Source organism: Haemorhous mexicanus, chromosome 31 (assembly GCF_027477595.1).
Source record: "Haemorhous mexicanus isolate bHaeMex1 chromosome 31, bHaeMex1.pri, whole genome shotgun sequence".
Classification (NCBI taxonomy): Eukaryota; Metazoa; Chordata; class Aves; order Passeriformes; family Fringillidae; genus Haemorhous; species Haemorhous mexicanus.
The window spans coordinates 4,137,259-4,154,867 of record NC_082371.1 but is presented as its reverse complement, the minus strand read 5'-3'; the positions used below and the strand labels follow the sequence as shown (position 1 = coordinate 4,154,867).

General features: G+C 59.3%; 1 protein-coding gene across 2 annotated transcripts; it reads right to left on the bottom strand.

Moving 5' to 3' along the window:
- Window positions 1–641: 641 nt before the first annotated feature.
- VANGL2 (VANGL planar cell polarity protein 2) lies at window positions 642–14,154 on the bottom strand. 2 transcript variants are annotated; one of them, XM_059871009.1, is made up of 9 exons: window positions 14,053–14,154; window positions 9,420–9,556; window positions 8,023–8,284; window positions 7,781–7,901; window positions 5,682–6,289; window positions 4,556–4,692; window positions 4,230–4,365; window positions 3,048–3,279; window positions 642–2,464 (listed from the first exon to the last, which is right to left on the bottom strand). In XM_059871009.1, the coding sequence occupies exons 3-9, from the start codon at window positions 8,091–8,093 to the stop codon at window positions 2,204–2,206; spliced, it is 1,566 nt and encodes a 521-aa protein (XP_059726992.1). In that variant the 5' UTR covers window positions 8,094–8,284; window positions 9,420–9,556; window positions 14,053–14,154; the 3' UTR covers window positions 642–2,203. The 2 variants fall into 2 exon arrangements, with proteins under 2 accessions (XP_059726992.1, XP_059726993.1); XM_059871010.1 differs by lacking the exons at window positions 7,781–7,901; window positions 8,023–8,284; window positions 9,420–9,556; window positions 14,053–14,154 and adding an exon at window positions 6,683–7,512.
- Between the last annotated feature and the right edge of the window lie 3,455 nt (window positions 14,155–17,609).

The following is a 17,609-nucleotide window of genomic DNA, read 5'->3' as shown; positions in this document are numbered from 1 at the left end:
AATTCCTGGGATAAAGGGACAATTTCCAGGATAAAGGAACAATTCCCAGGATAAAGGGACAATTCTTGGGATAAAGGGACAATTCCCAGGATAAAGGGACAATTCCAGCCTCTCCCAATTCCTGATTTTCCTCCTCCCCAGCCGGACTCGCCCCCGGGAGGCTCCTGAGGGTCCCAGGGTGGCCCCAGTGGCTCCCAGACCCCCCTGGGGACACGAGGCCACCCCGAGGTCCCTCCGGTGTCCCCTGCCTGAGGAAGAGCACAAAAAGTGGGATTTTATCCCAAAAATCCGTGGAATTTCTCCGCCGGGACACGCAGCCCCCTCTGACATTTTCCCCTGCCTGTTTTGGGGCAGTTCTGGGGGATTTGGGGGTGGGATGAGCACAAAAGGAGTCGGGCATTGACCCCAAACCCTCAGCCCCAAAAATCCCAAGTTTTTGGCCCCATAGGTCCCAAAATTTTGGCCCCAGAGATCCCAAAATTTTGGCCCTGAAGATCCCAAAACTTTAGGGGAAAACATCCCAAATCCCTGGCCTCATAAATCCCAAATCCTTGACCCCACAGACCCCAAATCCTTCACCCCACACCCCCCAAATCCTCGGCCCCACAGCCCCCGAGCCGAAATAAATTGAAAAAAAAAAAAAAAGTCAAAACAGATTTATTTTATTAAAAAAACAAAATTGTACAATTTTAGTTCCTCTATGAAAAAACAAAACAAAACAAAACAAAACAAAAAAACCCAAAAAAACAACCAAACACCAACGGAAAAAATTCCTACCACTGCCGGAATGCTCCGACCCACTGCAAAACTCCGGGAAACTCCAAGCTCTCTTTATATATTAAAAACCATTAATTTGACATTTTACAACTTTCTACACGCATGCACAGAAATCTCGGCTCTGCGGGAAAACGAAATCCAAACCCAACCCCAAAAACGGAACCAGAGAAAGGGAATTTTCATCTCCCAAAATTCCCAAATGGAATCGTGAACTCCCCACCCCTCCCAGGAAGATCCATCTGCTTCTTTTTTTTTTCTTTTTTTTTTTTTTTCTGGCAGGAAAATGCCCCAAAATGGGCTCCCAGTTCAAATTCCCCCAAAAAATTATTCCCCCCAAACATTCCCCAAAAAACCCAGGGATTTCCTGGAATTCGGGTAGGGGATGGATCCCCCCATTTTGCTACTGGTGCTTACTGGGGAAGCCTCCCCTGGCTCCAAACTCCCCCTTTTTAGTGCTTAGGACAAAATCGACCCCAAAACCCGACCCCAAAACGCCTCCCTGGAATGAAATCCGGCACTTCCGGCCCCACGAGGGTGCAGGTGGAAGCTGGAGAGAAAAAAAAAAAAATGGAATAAAATTCCAAATCCATCCGTGAGGTATTTGTGACCTTAAAAACAAAACCAGGAGAAGGCAAAAAAAAGCTTTTTTTTGCATCCCGATGGGAATTCTGCAGGATCACCACGGGGCCGGGATTTGAGGGATCTTCCTGAAGGACCTCGCTGACATCTCCAGGAGCTGCTCAGGGTTACGGATCCAGGATTGCTCCAACGGCACCGGGAAGCCCCACGGAGCCGCTGCTGGAATTTGGGACGTGGATCCCCCCAAGCAGCAAAACCCACCCAAAAAAACCCTCCCAAAACCTCAATTCAACCTTCAGCTCCTCCAAAAACCCCCAGATTTCCGCTCGTTTTTCCTAAAAAATCAGCAGGGGTGAGGAGGACGCTCCCAAAACCTGGGATGCACCAGGGGGAGCTTTTCCATAGCAGCCACGGATTCCTGGAGATGATTCCAAAATCCTTCCCCCCGCCCAAGAAATTCCCTTGGGATTCCAAGCCCGGCCCCGGGGCCGGGCAGTGGTTTAAGGCCAGAGCCAGGACAGTTGTCCAGGAGAACACGGACAGGAGCAGGAGGTCTGTGGGACCCCGGGCTGCTCCAGGACGCTGGTGAAGAAGGAAGTTGGGAATTCTTGGAATTAGCCCTTGAGTTACGGCTCCAAAGGATCCGGATTTTGGGAATGAGGAGGAGGAGGAGAAGGAGGAGGAGGAGGAGGAGGAGGAGAAGAAGGGGCTCAGCCACCTCAAGAAAGGACGAGTGGTCATGATCCCAGCAAGGCGCCGGAGCCGGGAGCGGCATTCCCGGTTTTCCGCGGCGCCGGAGGAGCCAAATTGGGAGATTCGGAGCCGGAAGGATTCGGGAAAAGTCCGATCACACCGAGGTCTCCGACTGCAGCCTCATGATGAACTTGTGCGACTTGGGGTCCACGAACTCCTCGGAGAGCTTGAAGAACGGGATCTTCTTGGTGGACACCACCAGGCTGAAGTCCTGGCGCTTCAGCACGAAGACCACGCCGTCCTTGAGGCCGTTGGTCACCGGCTCCTCGCTGACCAGCGTCCACTGCTTGGCCAGCCAGCGGTCCTTGTGGTACTGGATGGTGGGACCGGCTGTCAGGTACCGCTCCAGGAAGGCCTTGGGAAAGGGGAAGGACATGGGAATGTCACCTCCGGGTGGCCCGGCCCAGGTTTTGGTGTTGGAGGGAGAACGGCCCCGTGGTGCTGCTTTGGGGATTTTTGGGGATGGATCCTGGGATTGTCCAGGTTGGGAAAGAGCTCCGAGGTCATCGAGTCAGAGCTGGGGCCAATCTCCAACTGGTCCCCCGGAATTCCAGGAATTCCTTGGACACCTCCAGAGGTGGCCGCTCCAAACCTCCCTGAGCCCATTCCAAGGCCTTTCCAGGAGGGATTTTCCCAAATTTCCCACCCTGAGCTTCCCCTGACACAGCTCAAGGCCATTCCCTCTTGTCCTGTCCCATTCCTTGGGATCGGATCCCAAATCCCCGCTTGCAGACCCCAAATCCCCCCTGGATCCCCCTTTTCTCCAGCCTGAGCCCCCCCAGCTCCCTCAGGATCCTCCAATCCCTTCTCCAGCAGCTCCATTCCCAGTTCCCCATGAGAAGAACCCAACCCCACCTCGCTCCAACCCCTCTTTTCCCAACGGGATGATCCCAAATGGGATAAACCCACCCAAATCCCGTTTGGGCTCCCCCACGCACCTTGGGGGTCATGTCGTGGGTGATGCAGAACTCCAGGTGCTGCAGGATGCTCTCCATGGTGTGGTAGGGCTGCTGCTTGGTGGTCCTCAGGTACTTCTGCATGGCCCGGGCCATGGAGGCGAAGATGGCCTGGGCGGCCTCGCGCGGGTCCATGATCTCCCGCGGGTTCTTCTGGTCCTCCTCCTGCAGCCGCTTGATGTGGGTGAAGGCCTCCTCCACCGCCACCACCAGCCTGCCGGGAGAGGTGGGAAACCCCGTGGGGTTGGGATGGGAAACCCTGTGGGGTTGGGATGGGAAACCCCTTGGATTTGGGACAGAAAATCTCTTGGATTTGGGATGGAAAATCTCTTGGATCTGGGATGGGAAACTCCTTGGATTTGGGATGGGAAACCCCTTGGATTTGGGATGGGAATCCCCTTGGATTTGGGATGGAAAACCCCTTGGATCTGGGACGGAAAATCTCTTGGATTTGGGATAGGAAACCCCTTGGATTTGGGATGGAAAATCTCTTGGATCTGGGATGGGAAACCCCTTGGATTTGGGATGGAAAACCCCTTGGATTTGGGATGGGAAACCCCTTGGATTTGGGATGGGAAACCCCTTGGATTTGGGATGGGAAACCCCTTGGATCTGGGATGGAAAATCTCTTGGATTTGGGATGGAAACTCCCTTGGATTTGGGATGGAAAATCCCTTGGATCTGGGACAGAAAAATCCCTTGGATCTGGGATGAAAAATCCCTTGGATTTGGGATGGGAAACCCCATGGATTTGGCATGGAAACTCCCATGGATTTGGGATGGAAAACCCCTTGGATCTGGGACGGAAAATCTCTTGGATTTGGGATGGAAAACTGCTTGGATTTGGGATGGGAAACTGCTTGGATTTGGGATGGGAAACCCCTTGGATTTGGGATGGGAAACCCCTTGGATTTGGGATGGGAAACCCCTTGGATCTGGGATAGGAAACTCCGTGGATTTAGGATGGGAATCTCCGTGGATCCAAGATGGAAATCCTGGATCTGCTGGGATTCACTCAAATGGACAAAGGAACCCAAGCTTCACCCACGTGACTGCCCTTGGGATGAGCTGGGATCGCCCTCTGGAATCTCCCCATCCATGGAAAACCTGGAAGGAGCCCCCCACGGCCTTCCTGACGCGGGGAATCCGCGGATTTTCCCGCACCTGGCGCGGCGTTTCCGCACCCGGCGCTCGTGCTCGGCCTCCTCGTAGTAGAACTCGTTGTGGCTGTTGTCGCGCCGCCGCGCCGCCGCCGCGATCACCGCCCGCGACTGCCCCGTGGAGTTGTTGGTGGAGTTCTCTGCGGGGCCGCCCAGACCAGGGGTGAGCTCGGAGGAAACCCCCGGAGCTCCCCCCAAAAAAATTCCGGAGAGGAAGGGAGGAAACCCTCCGGAGCTCCCCCCAAAAAATTCCAGAGGAACACGAGGACAGGGACGGAAAAACGGGAGGAGAAGGAGAGGGGGAAGCCAAGGGAAAACGGGGACTCTCACCCTCGCCGAGGGAATAGACCTTAAAGCCGGACATTTTCTTGGAAAGGACGGATTTTGGAAGGTTGAGGAGGGCGGGGTTGTAGACCGGGAAGTCGTGGTAGTAATTCTCCAGGATCCACACGGCCGCTCGCTGGATGCTGCGGGGGAAACACCGGGAATGTGGGGCACGGGGAGAGCGGGGAATGCATGAGGGGGACACACACCGAGGGATGGGAGGGGCTGGTAGGGAATTCCCGGGAAAAAACGTGGCTGCCCCATTCCTGGAAGTGTCCAAGGTCGGGTTGGAGCCACCTGGGATGGTGGGAGGTGTCCCTGCCCATGGATCTGTAAGGTCCTTCCAACCCAAACCATTCCGTGATTCCATCAATCCCAGAGAAAAGAGCTCCAGGATCACCGAGTCCGAGCTGTGCCCGATCCCCCCTTGGTCATCCTGAGGAATCTCCAGGAATTCCTCGGACACCTCCAGGGGTGGCCACTCCAACCCTCCCTGAGCCCCTTCCAAGGCCTGGCCACCCTTTCCAGGAGGGATTTTCCCAAATTTCCAGCCCTGGCACAGCTGGAGGCCGTTCCCTCTTGTCCTGACCTTGTTAGAGGACACAGTCTCGAGCTGCGTCAGGGAAGGCACAGGCTGGGTATTAGGAAAAAATTTTTCACCAAAAGAATAATCAAGTACTGGAATGCTCTTCCCAGGGAGGTGGGAAGAGCATTCCAGTACTTGATTATTCCAGCTCTGGATGTGTTTAAAAAGACTGGACATGGCACATGGTGCTATGGTCTGGTTGAGGTGTTGGGGCATGGGTTGGACTCGATGATCTTAGAGGTCTCCTCCAGCCTCATTATTCCGTGATTCTGGGATTCTGTGATTCTGGGATTCCATGATTCTGGGATTCTGTGATTCTGGGATTCTGTGATTCTGGGATTCCGTGATTCTGGGATTCTGTGACCCCGTTCCCTCAATCAGATCCCAAATCCCCCCTGGAGGAGCCCAAAATCTCCCTTTCCTCCAGGCTGATCCCCTCCATCCCCCTCAGAACATCTCCACACCCCTCACCACCTTTCGCACCAAACAAATCCCCCGTTCCCACCACGGCAACGTCCACCCAGCCGCCACCGGAGCCGTCCCCACCTGAGGTGGCCGACGTTGTAGAAGCGGCTGGCGCCGTCGGCCGAGCGCACGGCCTTGAGCGTGAACTGGGGCTGGAGCTGCCGCAGCTCCAGCAGCACCACGGCCAGGTAGTGGACGAAGAGCAGAGCGTCCACCAGGGACACGGCGAACTGCACCACGCCGCGGTAGTTGCGGTCCCGCGAGTCCAAGATCCGCACGCCGTAGAAGAGCCAGTAGGAGACGACCAGCAGGAAAACCAGCACCATGAGGAGGGCGCGGAAGACGAAGACGCGTGGGAAGAAGGCTTTGGGGCGGCGGAAGAACAAGGCCCAGCTGCCCAGCAGGAGGATGAGGAGTTTGAAGGCCACCGAGATGAAGAGCCCCTCGCAGGGCGTCCCGCAGGGCTCCAGCTCCTCCCGCCACAGCAGCTGCGGCAGGAGGAGGAAGGCCAAGGGCGTGAGGAAGGCCAGGAGCGCCAGGGCCACGCCCAGGGCCACGCCCAGGTGGCGGGAGCAGTCCAGGTGGGCGCTGTCCTCCATGTCCTTGGTGATGCGCGTGAGGTCATCGTGGGAGATGCTGTGCTCCGACGTCCCCGTCACCACCGTGGTGGTCTCGCCCCAGTTGTCGTCCTGGGGAGGGGACAGGGGACATTTCGAGGGGTGGCTCCGTGTCCCACCTGTCCCAGGTGGCCACCTCACCTCCAGGACCTCCCACCGATCACCCAGATGTCATCCTGAGCAGGGGACATTTCGAGGGGTGGCTCTGTGTCCCACCTGTCCCAGGTGGCCACCTCACCTCCAGGACCTCCCACCCATCACCCAGATGTCATCCTGAGCAGGGGACATTTCGAGGGGTGGCTCTGTGTCCCACCTGTCCCAGGTGGCCACCTCACCTCCAGGACCTCCCACCCACCACAGCTCCAAACCAGGAAATGTCACCCTGGGGAGGTGACAGGGCGCATTCCACGGGGTGGCCCCAAATTCCTCCAGCCCCAGAGGGACATTCCCAAACCCCCATCCCACCTCCACTCCGGGAGCGCTCCCTGGAGCCATCGCCCTCCTCAGAGTGGAGGAACCTCAGCCTGGGCCTGGGAGAGCGGCGATTCCGACGGGAATTTTCCCTCTGGGAAGCTCCGGCTCCGGCAGGAGCAGCTTTGGGATCGGGAAGCTCCCGGATTTCCTGGCCAACCCCCCTGGCTGGCAGGGCCAGCAGGAACATGCCCGGCACGCCCCTGCACCGCTGGCCACGCCGGGAAGGCTGGGAATGCTTGGGAATGGTTGGGAACGGTCAGGAATTGTTGGGAATGGCTCTGGATAGGCCCTTCCCTGCTCCAGAAGCCCCTCTCCCAGCCAGAGAGGTGCCAAAAATCCTGGATTCCTTCCCAGCAGGATTCCTTCCCCTACCCCTGTCCGTGTGTCTTTCCCTCATCCTGGTTTTGGCCACTCGGACATTCCTGGAATTTGTTGTTTTTCTTTTTTCCCGTGTCGGAATTTTCCCCACAGATTCCTGCCGGAACACTGGGAGATTCCTCCCTGTTTTTCCATGGATCCCCCACCCCTGGAGGTGCCCAATTCCAGCTCAGAGCACCCTGGGATGGTGGGAGGTGTCCCTGCCCATGGGATGATCCCCAGGGTCCCTTCCAACCAATTCCAGGGTTCCATGAATTTCGTTCCAGAGGGCAAAGCGGAGCCCGGGGCGCTCCGGCGGGACGGGAAGGGCGGCTCTGGGAGCCCCATTCCCAGGAAAAGCCGTCGGAGAGGGAACATGAAAAGCGCCGGAGCCGCCGGCGTGGGCGGACTGGGAGAGGATGAAAGGCGGGGATCAGGCTCCGCGGAGTCCGGAAGAATTCCAGAATTCGGGAGCGAGGGGCACCGGGGTGGGGCAGCCTCCCCTGCTCCATCCGGGAATTTGGGGCAAATCCTCCAGGTTTGGGTCCGTCGGGATCGGATCCCGGGGGCGTTTCCAGCCGGAGGCGCCGCCGGAGCCGCGTCTCCTTTCATTTTCTCATTTTCTCGTTTTCCCGGGACCGGCCCGACCGGCTGGACCGCTCCGCCGGGAAATTCCGCCGGGAAGCTCGCCCGGGATCCCGCCCTCGGGCTCCCAGCCCTTTCCCCGCTCACCCTCTCGTCCCCCCGCGTGGATTCGTTGTCCAGCAAAGGCTCTCCCGGCGCTTGGATCGTCACCGATTTGTCCCCGCGCGTCCCATCCCGGCTCTTGGAGCGGTGCCGCTCCCGCCGATCCCTGGGAAAAGCGGGAAAAGAGTGGGAAAAATGGGGGAAAAGGGGAAAAAAGTGGGACTGGGACACGCACCGGGATTGGGACGCCCACCAAACGTGGGGACAGGGAACGCGGGGTCCCTCACCTGTGCTTGCGGGAGCTGCGGGAATGGCCGGATTTGTAGGAGTATCCGGAATACTGCGACTCATTATCCATGGCGTCGGAACGCCGGGGTTTGTGCCGCTCCAGGATGTGGGATTTGGGTTTTCCCGGGAGAGCGGCCAGGGCCTCCTTCAGCGGGGGCTTCTTCAGGCCCAGGGGCACCTTCAGGAAGTCGACCGTGACCTTGAGGGGCTCAATTTTGTCACCTTGGGGTGGCCTCGCTCAGGAGAAAAGGACGCGCCCACCTGTGGGGACACACGGGGAGCGTCACTGGGGCTGGCCCAGTACGGCCCAGTACGGCCCAGTATGGCCCAGTATGGCCCAGAGCCCCTCCTGTCCCTGCAACCCATCGCCTGGTGGGAAATGGGGCTGGGAAAGGGAATTTGGGATGGGCAGGGAAAGGGGATTTGGGATGGGCAGGGAGAGGGAATTTGGGATGAGCAGAGAAAGGGGATTTGGGATGGGCAGGGAAAGGGGATTTGGGGTCAGGAGGAAGAGGGAATTTGGGATCTGGGGCTGTGTCCCCCCCTTGGGAATCTGGGAACGCCGGATTCCATCAGGATGATCCTGCCAAACCCCGCTGCCTTTTCCCCGGGGTTTTGGGGGAATTTGGACGCCCCAATCCCGCAGGCTGGGAGGCCCCAGCTGCCTCTGGGAGCCATCCCAGCTTCCCAGGTTTCCATGGAAATCCCATTCCCACCAAATCAACCCCAAAAACCCCTCGGGCCCCTTTTCCAAGGCCCCGGGAAAGGGGGAGAAGGGGTCAAGGAGGCGAAAAGGGGGAAGCGGGGGGAATTCCTTTGTCCGGAATTCCGGATGATCCCACACCGATCTCCATGGAAACCGAGGCCTTTCCCCGCTCCCGCCGTCGTCCGGGAGACGGGAATGGGGCTGGGAGACACTGGGGGTCCCAGTATGGTCCAGTAAGAGATGGATCCTGTCCCAGTATGGCCCAGTAACCCCAGTAAGGGCTGGATCCTGTCCCAGTAACCCCAGGAAGGGCTGGATCCTGTCCCAGTATGGCCCAGTAACCCCAGTAAGGGCTGGATCCTGTCCCAGTATGGCCAGTAACCCCAGTAAGAGCCACGTACTGGGGGTCCCAGTAGCCCAAATAAGAGCTGGATACTGGGGGGGCCCAGTAACCCCAGTAAGGAGCTGATACTGGAGATCCCACTAGCTCCCAGTAACCCCAGTAAGGGCTCCCAGTAACCCCAGTAAGGGCTGGATCCTGGGCTCCCAGTAACCCCAGTAAGGGCTGGCTCCTGTCCCAGTATGTCCCAGTCCCCCCAGTAAGGGCTGGCTCCTGTCCCAGTATGTCCCAGTCCCCCCAGTCAGGGCTGGCTCCTGTCCCAGCATCCCCAGTTTTCTGGGCTCACTCACCGGGCGGCTCCGGCGGCGGCGGCTCCGTCCCGGCGCTCACCGAGGCCTTTGGAGCGTCCGGAGCCTCCGGAGGGGCCGGCATGGGAGACGGGCCGGGCATGGGGGGCTGCTCACGGCACGGGGGGGCCGCCCTGGAGCTGCGAGAGCCAAGCAACGGGAATGGGGGAGCTCTTCCCGAATCCCCGAATCCCAAATCCCCGAATCCCAAATCCCCGAATCCCAAATACTGCCAATCCCAAATCCAGCCAATTCCGCCAATTTCAAAATCCCGCCAATTCCAAAAAATCCCGCCAATTTCAAAAACCCGCCAATTTCAAAAAAATCCCGCCAATTTCAAAAATCCCGCCAATTTCAAAAAATCCCGCCAATTCCAAAAAAATCCCGCCAATTAAAAAAAAAAAAAAAATCCCCGCCAATTTCGAAAAATCCCGCCAATTTCGAAAAATCCCGCCAAATCCCAAATCCCGCCAATTCCAAAAAATCCCGCCAATTCCAAAAAAATCCCGCCAATTCCAAAAAAAATCCCGCCAATTCCAAAAAAAATCCCGCCAATTTCAAAATCCCGCCAATTTCAAAAAAAAAAAATCCCGCCAATTTCAAAAAATCCCACCAATTCAAAAAAAAAAAAATCCCGCCAATTCCCAAATCCCGCCAATTCCAAAAAATCCCGCCAATTCAAAAAAAATCCTGCCAATTAAAAAAAAAAAATCCCGCCAATTTCAAAAAATCCCGCCAATTTCAAAAATCCCGCCAATTCAAAAAAAAAAAAATCCCGCCAATTTCAAAAATCCCGCCAATTTCAAAAATCCCGCCAATTCAAAAAAAAAATCCCGCCAATTTCAAAAAATCCCGCCTATTTCAAAAAATCCCGCCAATTCAAATAAAAAATGAAAAATCCCGCCAATTCCAAAAAATCCCGCCAATTCCAAAAAATCCCGCCAATTCAAAAAAATCCCGCCAATTCCAAAATCCCGCCAATTTAAAAAAAATCCCGCCAATTCAAAAAAAAATCCCGCCAATTCCCAAATCCCGCCAATTTCAAAAAATCCCGCCAATTTCAAAAAATCCCGCCAATTCCAAAAAATCCCGCCAATTCAAAAAAAAAAATCCCGCCAATTCCAAAATACCGCCAATTTCAAAAAATCCCGCCAATTAAAAAAAAAAAAAAAAAAAATCCCCCCAATTCCAAAAAAATCCCGCCAATTTCAAAAAAATCCCGCCAATTCCAAAAAAATCCCGCCAATTTCAAAAAATCCCGCCAATCCCCAATCCCGTTGCTCAGGGATTCCTTGGGAGCACCATGGAAAAGCGATTGGACACCCCACCCCAGGCATCCCAAAATTTTTGGGAATCATCCTCCTGGATGATTGGCTGGGAGAGATTTGGGATTCTCCAGGAATCCCTGAGTTTTCCCGAAATCCCAGGGTCTCTGGGTGAAGTGAACTTGGGGTTTTCCACAAATCCCGGGGTTTTCCGGGATTTTCCAGGCGGTCCGAGGTCTCTTGGCCCCAGCCCGTGGATTCAGCCAAAATAAATTTGGGATTTTCCAGGAATCCGTGAGTTTGCCAGGTATTATCCCCATCCCAGCAGTTTTCCAAAGGGAATTCCAGCAGGAATCCGGGATCCAGGAGCTCCTCATCCTCTCAGTCCAGCAGGAAAAAAAAGGGATTTTTCTTGGAATCTTTTCCAGCAGAGCCGGTTCCACAGCCCTGGAAAAGCTGGGAATGGATTCCCGGACTCTGGGAGACGCCGGGAGCCAGAGCCAGATGCAAAAGAGGAGGAGGAAAATTCCCATTTTTTAATCCTGGGATGATCAAAGCTCCCAAAAACCCCCCAGGGCCGGAGAGGCTTCGCCATTCCCAACATCTTCAAGTCCAGGCTGGAATTTTTCCCGGGATGGGGCTCGGGATCAAAGTCCTGAACCTCAAATCCAATGTTTGGGATTCAAATATTCCCAAAAGAGCGAAAATAATTAAAAATAACACATAGATCCAAGCGTTTCCAGGTGAAAAATCTTCTTCCCAATGGCTCCAGAGGGAGAATTCCAAGAGGGAAATCCCGATCCGGGGTTCTGGGAATGCTGGGAATGAGTTTTCCTGGAAAAATCCCACTTGGAGAGGGAGAATCCGGCGGATGAAGGATCCAGGATTCCCATCCTGGAGGAACTGGGGAGGGTTGGGAACGAGGCGGGTGAGAATCCCAGAATCCTGGGATTGTCCAGGCTGGGAAAGATCTCCGAGGTCACCGAGTCCGAGCTGGGATGGATCAACATCCGAATTCCAGGGATTCCCTCCAGGGATGGGGATCCAGCCCTGCCTGAGCCCCTCCCGACGCTTCCCAACCCTTTTTCCATGAAAAAATCATCCCAAATTTCCTGCCCTGGCACAGGTCCAGGCCGTTCCCTCTTGTCCTGCCCCATTCCCTGGGATCAGATCCCAAATCCCCCTGGATCAGATCCCAAATCCCCCTGGATCAGATCCCAAATCCCCCCTGGATCAGATCCCAAATCCCCCCTGGATCAGATCCCAAATCCCCCCTGGATCAGATCCCAAATCCCCCCTGGATCCTCCTTTTCTCCAGGCTGAGCCCCCCCAGCATCCCCCGTTCCCATCCCTGGAAATTCCCACTTCCCTTCCCAACCCCTTTTTCCGAGAGGATCCAACAGCACTGCAGCACCTGGAAAACCAAATCCCACAGCTGGAGGAGCCAGGAATCCCAAATTCCCGGAAAAAAATTCCGGGATTCTGAATTCCCACCCCACAGCCCTAAATCCCCCATCCCAGACTCCCGCTTAGGATTCCCTGGAGAAATCCCAAATCCCAGCTCCCCGTCCCTTCCAGCAATGCCAAGGACAGCCCAAAGCCGCTTCCAGGTGGCTCCGTGGGATTTGGGACGGAAATCCCAGAAATCCACGTCCTCGCTCGGAATTCCGACGTTTTCTCCAGGAGAACCCCAAAATCCCGACTGCTGCCCCCAAAGGGCACCTGGGTCGCCCAGGACTGGGGTTTGGATCCATGAGAACTCTTCTCCAGCAGCTCCTGATCCTTTGGGATCCCCCCAGTCCATCATCCACGTCCCGGATCCCGGAAAAGCAGTGCAGGGACGGGATCCAGCGGGATCGAGGAGCGCTGGGACGTTTCCATCACATCCAGGGATCCCGCAGGGCAGCGGGGCCGAAACTCCTCGGGTTCGGGGCGGTGCTGGCCGGAATTCCGAGCCGGGAATTCCCAAATCCCTTCCCAGGCCTCTTCCCAGGCATCCCGGCCGGACAATAAATCCATAAAACCTCGGCGGCGCTCGGGAAACTCATCCCAAATCCCGAATTAAGCCGGATCCGCGACCTCGGGGCTGCTCCCTCCGGCCCCATTGTCTGCCGGGAGCCGGGGAAAAACAAGGAATCCTCCCATGGGATCGTCCCAAGGGCTGGGATGTCCCCAATCCCTCTGGAATAGGTGGGGAGGGGACACGGGGTGACCTTGGCCCCGGAGCGGCCGCCCCCGGGCCCCCCTCTCCGGCCGCCGCCTGTTAATTGTTAATTGCTCATTAATTAAATCATCCGAGCTTCACAAAGCCTCCGGAAAATCCTCGGGATCCCGTCTGACTCCCAGCCCCGTCCTCGAATTTCTGGGATGGAGCCGGAGGCTCCTCCAGGAGATCCGAATGATTCCAAAACCTTCTTCTTTTTGTTGTTGTTTTGATTTCTTTTTGTTGTTTTGTTGCGTTTTCACCTCCGCCCGCGGGGGGAAGAGGATCCCAAAGGAAAAGAAACCATCCCGGGCCGGGCTCCGGGAACTCCCCGGCGGCTCCAGGGCGGCTCCGCCAGGAACCGGCTCGGGATCCGGCCGGGGCTGTCCCGGAGCCGGGGGCAGCGGGCACGCCCGGCCCAGGGACCCCCGGGCGGCGGGCAGGGCGTGGGGACAGCGGGGGACACAGGGGAAAGAGGGGGACACAGGGGACAGCGGGGGACACCGGGCACATCCCGGCCCAGCCACCCCCGGGACGGCCCCGCCCGGGCACTGGGGAGGGGATGGGGACAGTGGGGGGGGACACCCCAGGGCCACGCCTCAGGTGACGGGGACACGGGGGACACCCCGCAGGTGATGGGGGGGACACCCAGGGGACACCGGGGGACATCCCGAGGGTGATGGGGACACCGGGGACGCCCCGCAGGTGATGGGGGGGACACAGAGGACGCCGCGCAGGTGACGGGGACACCGGGGACGCCCCGGGGACGCCCCGCAGGTGCCCCCGGGATGGGCACAAAGCGCTCCGAGGCCGCCGTGCCACCGCCGCCGCAGCCGGGGGGCGTTCCGGGGGTCCCGGGGGTCGCATCGCGCCCCGAGGAGGCTCCAGCGGAGCCCCGCAGCCCCGGCGCGGTCCCCGAGGGAGTCCCCGGGGGGGTTCCCGGGGGGGTCCGGGGGGTCCCATCGCCCCCTCCCCAGCCGGGACCCCAGCGCCGGGCTCGGGGCTCCCGCCGCCGCCGCCAGCCCAGGAAAAGCCGCGGCTGCCGGGGCCCTTCCCGCAGGGAGCGCGGCCCCGGCCCGGCCCCGCTCCCCTCCCAGCCCCGGGGCCGGTTCCGCATCCCGGGATCCCCCCGGGACCGGCCCGAACCCCCCCGGAGCCCCGCACTCACCATCGCCGCCGCACCTTTGTGCGCGTCCCCCCCGCACCCGAACCCCGGCGGCGGCGGCGGCGGCGGCGGCGGAGGAGGAGGAGGCGGAGGAGGAGGCAGAGGAGGAGGAGGAGGAAGAGGAGGAGGAGGAGGAGGCGGAGGAAACCCCGGCTCCCCCCCTCGCCCCCCCTCGCCCGGCCCCGGAGCCCCCCCGCCCCCGCTCCCGCCCATTGTCTGCGCTGCGCGCTCCCGGCGCCGCTGCGGGGCCATTGTTTGGGGCGGGGGGACACCCGCCGACCCCCCGAGCTCCCGTGGACCCCCCCCCCATATTGGGGACCCCCCCCGAAAAACCGGGAGCCCCCCCCCGGCCGGGGGGATTTGGGGTGAGGATGCGCTTTTTTGGGGGAGGGGCGTTTCTTGAGGAGGGTCCCCCATTTTCTGGGGAGGGGGCTGCGGTTTTTGGGGAAGAATCCCCGGTTTTGGGGGGGCAGTGAGGGTTGAGCCCCCACCTCGTGTCACCCCCCGCTCGGTGCTCCCCCGCGTGGGTCCCCAAGGGGTCTCCGCACCCCAAAATTGTCCCCAGAGGGGTCTCAGCGCCCCAAACCCGCCCCCCAGCAGGTCTGAACCCCCCAAGGGGTCTCAGCCCACGGAGGGGGGCACAGCCCCGCTGCTCCCACCTTGTTTTGGGGTTTGGGGAAGGATCCTGAACCCCATAAACCCCCCCGAAAAAATCGGGGTCCGGGTCCTGCGTCCGGCCGAGCCCCCCCAGGGTTTGGGGTGTCCTGGGGGGGTCCTGCCGAACCCCCCGCCTTTGGGGTCACCCCCAACCCTCAGCCCCAGCGGTTCCGGGGTGCGTGGGAGCCGCTGGAAGACCCCAGCCCCATCCCTGCGGATATGGAGGGGCACGGGACACACCTGGGGGCACACCTGGGGACACACCTGGGAACACACCTGGGGAACCCCGGCCTGCAGCAGAGCCGGGGGGGTGGCAGCGGTTTTTGGGGGGGCTCAGGGCCAGCAGCACCCCCCGAGGCAGGAGGGGCCGCTGGGGACACACGGGGGGTTCCAGCACCTCATCCCCCCCAGAGGGAGGGACCCCAAATCCCCCCGAGCCCCCCAGGGACACCCGGGGGTCCCCAAAGCCTGCGGAGCGCGGGGGGGGCGCGGCCGCTGCCCGGAACAGCCGAGCGCTCAATGGGCGAGGGTGGGAACGCGCTGGCCACGCCCCCCGCGGCGCTGGCCAATGGCGTGAGGCGGGGGCAGAGAGCCGCGCTGCCATTGGTGGGATTGAAATGCGTGGTTGGGGCTCAATGGGGAGGAGGGGCCGGGAGGGGAATTGGGGCGGGGGGCGAGGGGAGATCGGGATTTGGGGGGGATTTGGGGCAAGGGGAGATCGGGATTTGGGGGGGATTTGGGGCAAGGGGAGATCGGGATTTGGGGGGGATTTTGGGGGGATTTGAGGGCGAGGAGAGATCGGGATTTGGGGGGGATTTGGGGCGAGGGGAGATCGGGATTTGGGGGGGATTTTGGGGAGATTTTGGGGGGATTTGAGGGCGAGGAGAGATCGGGATTTTGGGGGCACTTTGGGGGGGTTGGGGGCATTTAGGGCCGGGGGAATTTGTGGCTGGGGGCTATGGGGCGATGGGAAAGCGGTTATGGGGCTGGGGGCGATGCGGCAGGGAGATTAGGGCGGAATTATGGGGCGGGGGGCGATGGGGTTATGGGGCAATGGGCTCAGCGCCCCCCACCCCATTATTTCACCCCCTAATGAGCGGAACCACCGGCCCCACCCCGAGCTGCGACCCCAAACCCGGCTCCTGGCGCCCCCATTGTTGTGGGGTCTGTGCCGGGTGGGGGGGGGGTCCCTGGTGACCCCATTGTTGTGGGGTCTGTGCCGGGTGGGGGGGGTCCCTGGTGACCCCATTGTTGTGGGGTCTGTGCCGGGTGGGGGGGGGTCCCTGGTGACCCCATTGTTGTGGGGTCTGTGCCGGGTGGGGGGGGGGTCCCTGGTGACCCCATTGTTGTGGGGTCTGTGCCGGGGGGTCCCAGGGCCGCCCCCGCAGCTGCCCCGGGGCGCTCCCGGCCCGCTCCGGGGATGATTTATGGGGTCGGGGGTCGTTCCCCGGGATGATTTATGGGGTCGGGGCTCGTTCCCGGCCAGATGGGGCTGCAGCAGCTGGGAAGGGGCGCTCGGCCCCACCCGGGCCTTTATGGGGCCGCCCCTCCCCTCTGAAGGCTGCGGGAGGCGACACGGCCCTAAAGGGGTTTGGGGACAATGAGCCCTAAAGGGGTTTGGGGACACGGCCCTAAAGGGGTTTGGGGACACGGCCCTAAAGGGGTTTGGGGACAATGAACCCTAAAAGGGTTTGGGGACAATGAGCCCCAAAGGGGTTTGGGGACAATGAACCCCAAAGGGGTTTGGGGACAATGAGCCCCAAAGGGGTTTGGGGACACGGCCCTAAAGGGGTTTGGGGACAATGAACCCTAAAAGGGTTTGGGGACAATGAGCCCCAAAGGGGTCTGGGGACAATGAGCCCCAAAGGGGTTTGGGGACAGTGAACCCCAAAGGGGTTTGGGGACAATGAACCCTAAAGGGGTTTGGGGACAATGAGCCCTAAAGGGGTTTGGGGACACGGCCCTAAAGGGGTTTGGGGACACGGCCCTAAAGGGGTTTGGGGTTCCCAAATTGAGGGGAAGTTTGTCCCCAAATTAGGGGGAGGTGACTGGGGGGGGGACAGGGGGCGATGTCCCCAAATTGGGGGCAGGCAGGGCCGGCGGGGTCCAGCAGGGGGCGCTGCTGTCCCGGCGGCGGTTGGGGACGGGGGGGACACTGGGGACACCCCCGGGGGACACTGGGGACACCCCCGGGGGACACTGGGGACACCCCCGGGGGACACTGGGGACACCCAGGAGCAATTCCCTGATGTTTATCCCAAACCCAGGTGGATTTTTCCCAAGGAATGGGAATTTCCAGAGGGATGGAGAGGATGGGAGGGGCTGGGAATAGTGGGGGGAAAAATGAGAATGGGGGGAAAATGGGAATGGGGGAAAAATGGGAATTGTGCCGGGAAAGGCTTGGAGAGGCCGAGGACAAAGGGCGGGAATTCCCAATCTGTCGGGCCGGAATCTCAATGAGAGCCGAGAGTTCCCATTGTGAGGGGGACAATGGGGCCAGATGGGGCCGGGGCCCCAAAGGGGTTTGGGATCTGCCGGGAGGGGGAAAACCGACCCTAAAGGGATTGGGAATGGGGACAGGGCCCTAAAGGGATTGGGAATGGGGAAAACCGACCCTAAAGGGATTGGGAATGGGGACAGGGCCCTAAAGGGATTGGGAATGGGGAAAACCGACCCTAAAGGGGATTGGGAATGGGGAAAACTGACCCTAAAAGGGATTGGGAATGGGGAAAACCGACCCTAAAGGGATTGGGAATGGGGAAAACTGACCCCAAAAGGGATTTGGAATGGGGAAAAATGACCCTAAAAGGGATTGGGAATGGGGAAAACTGACCCTAAAGGGTTTGGGAATGGGGCCAGGGCCTTTTCCTTTTCCCGCCAAAAGTGCACAAGGACGCAGTGGA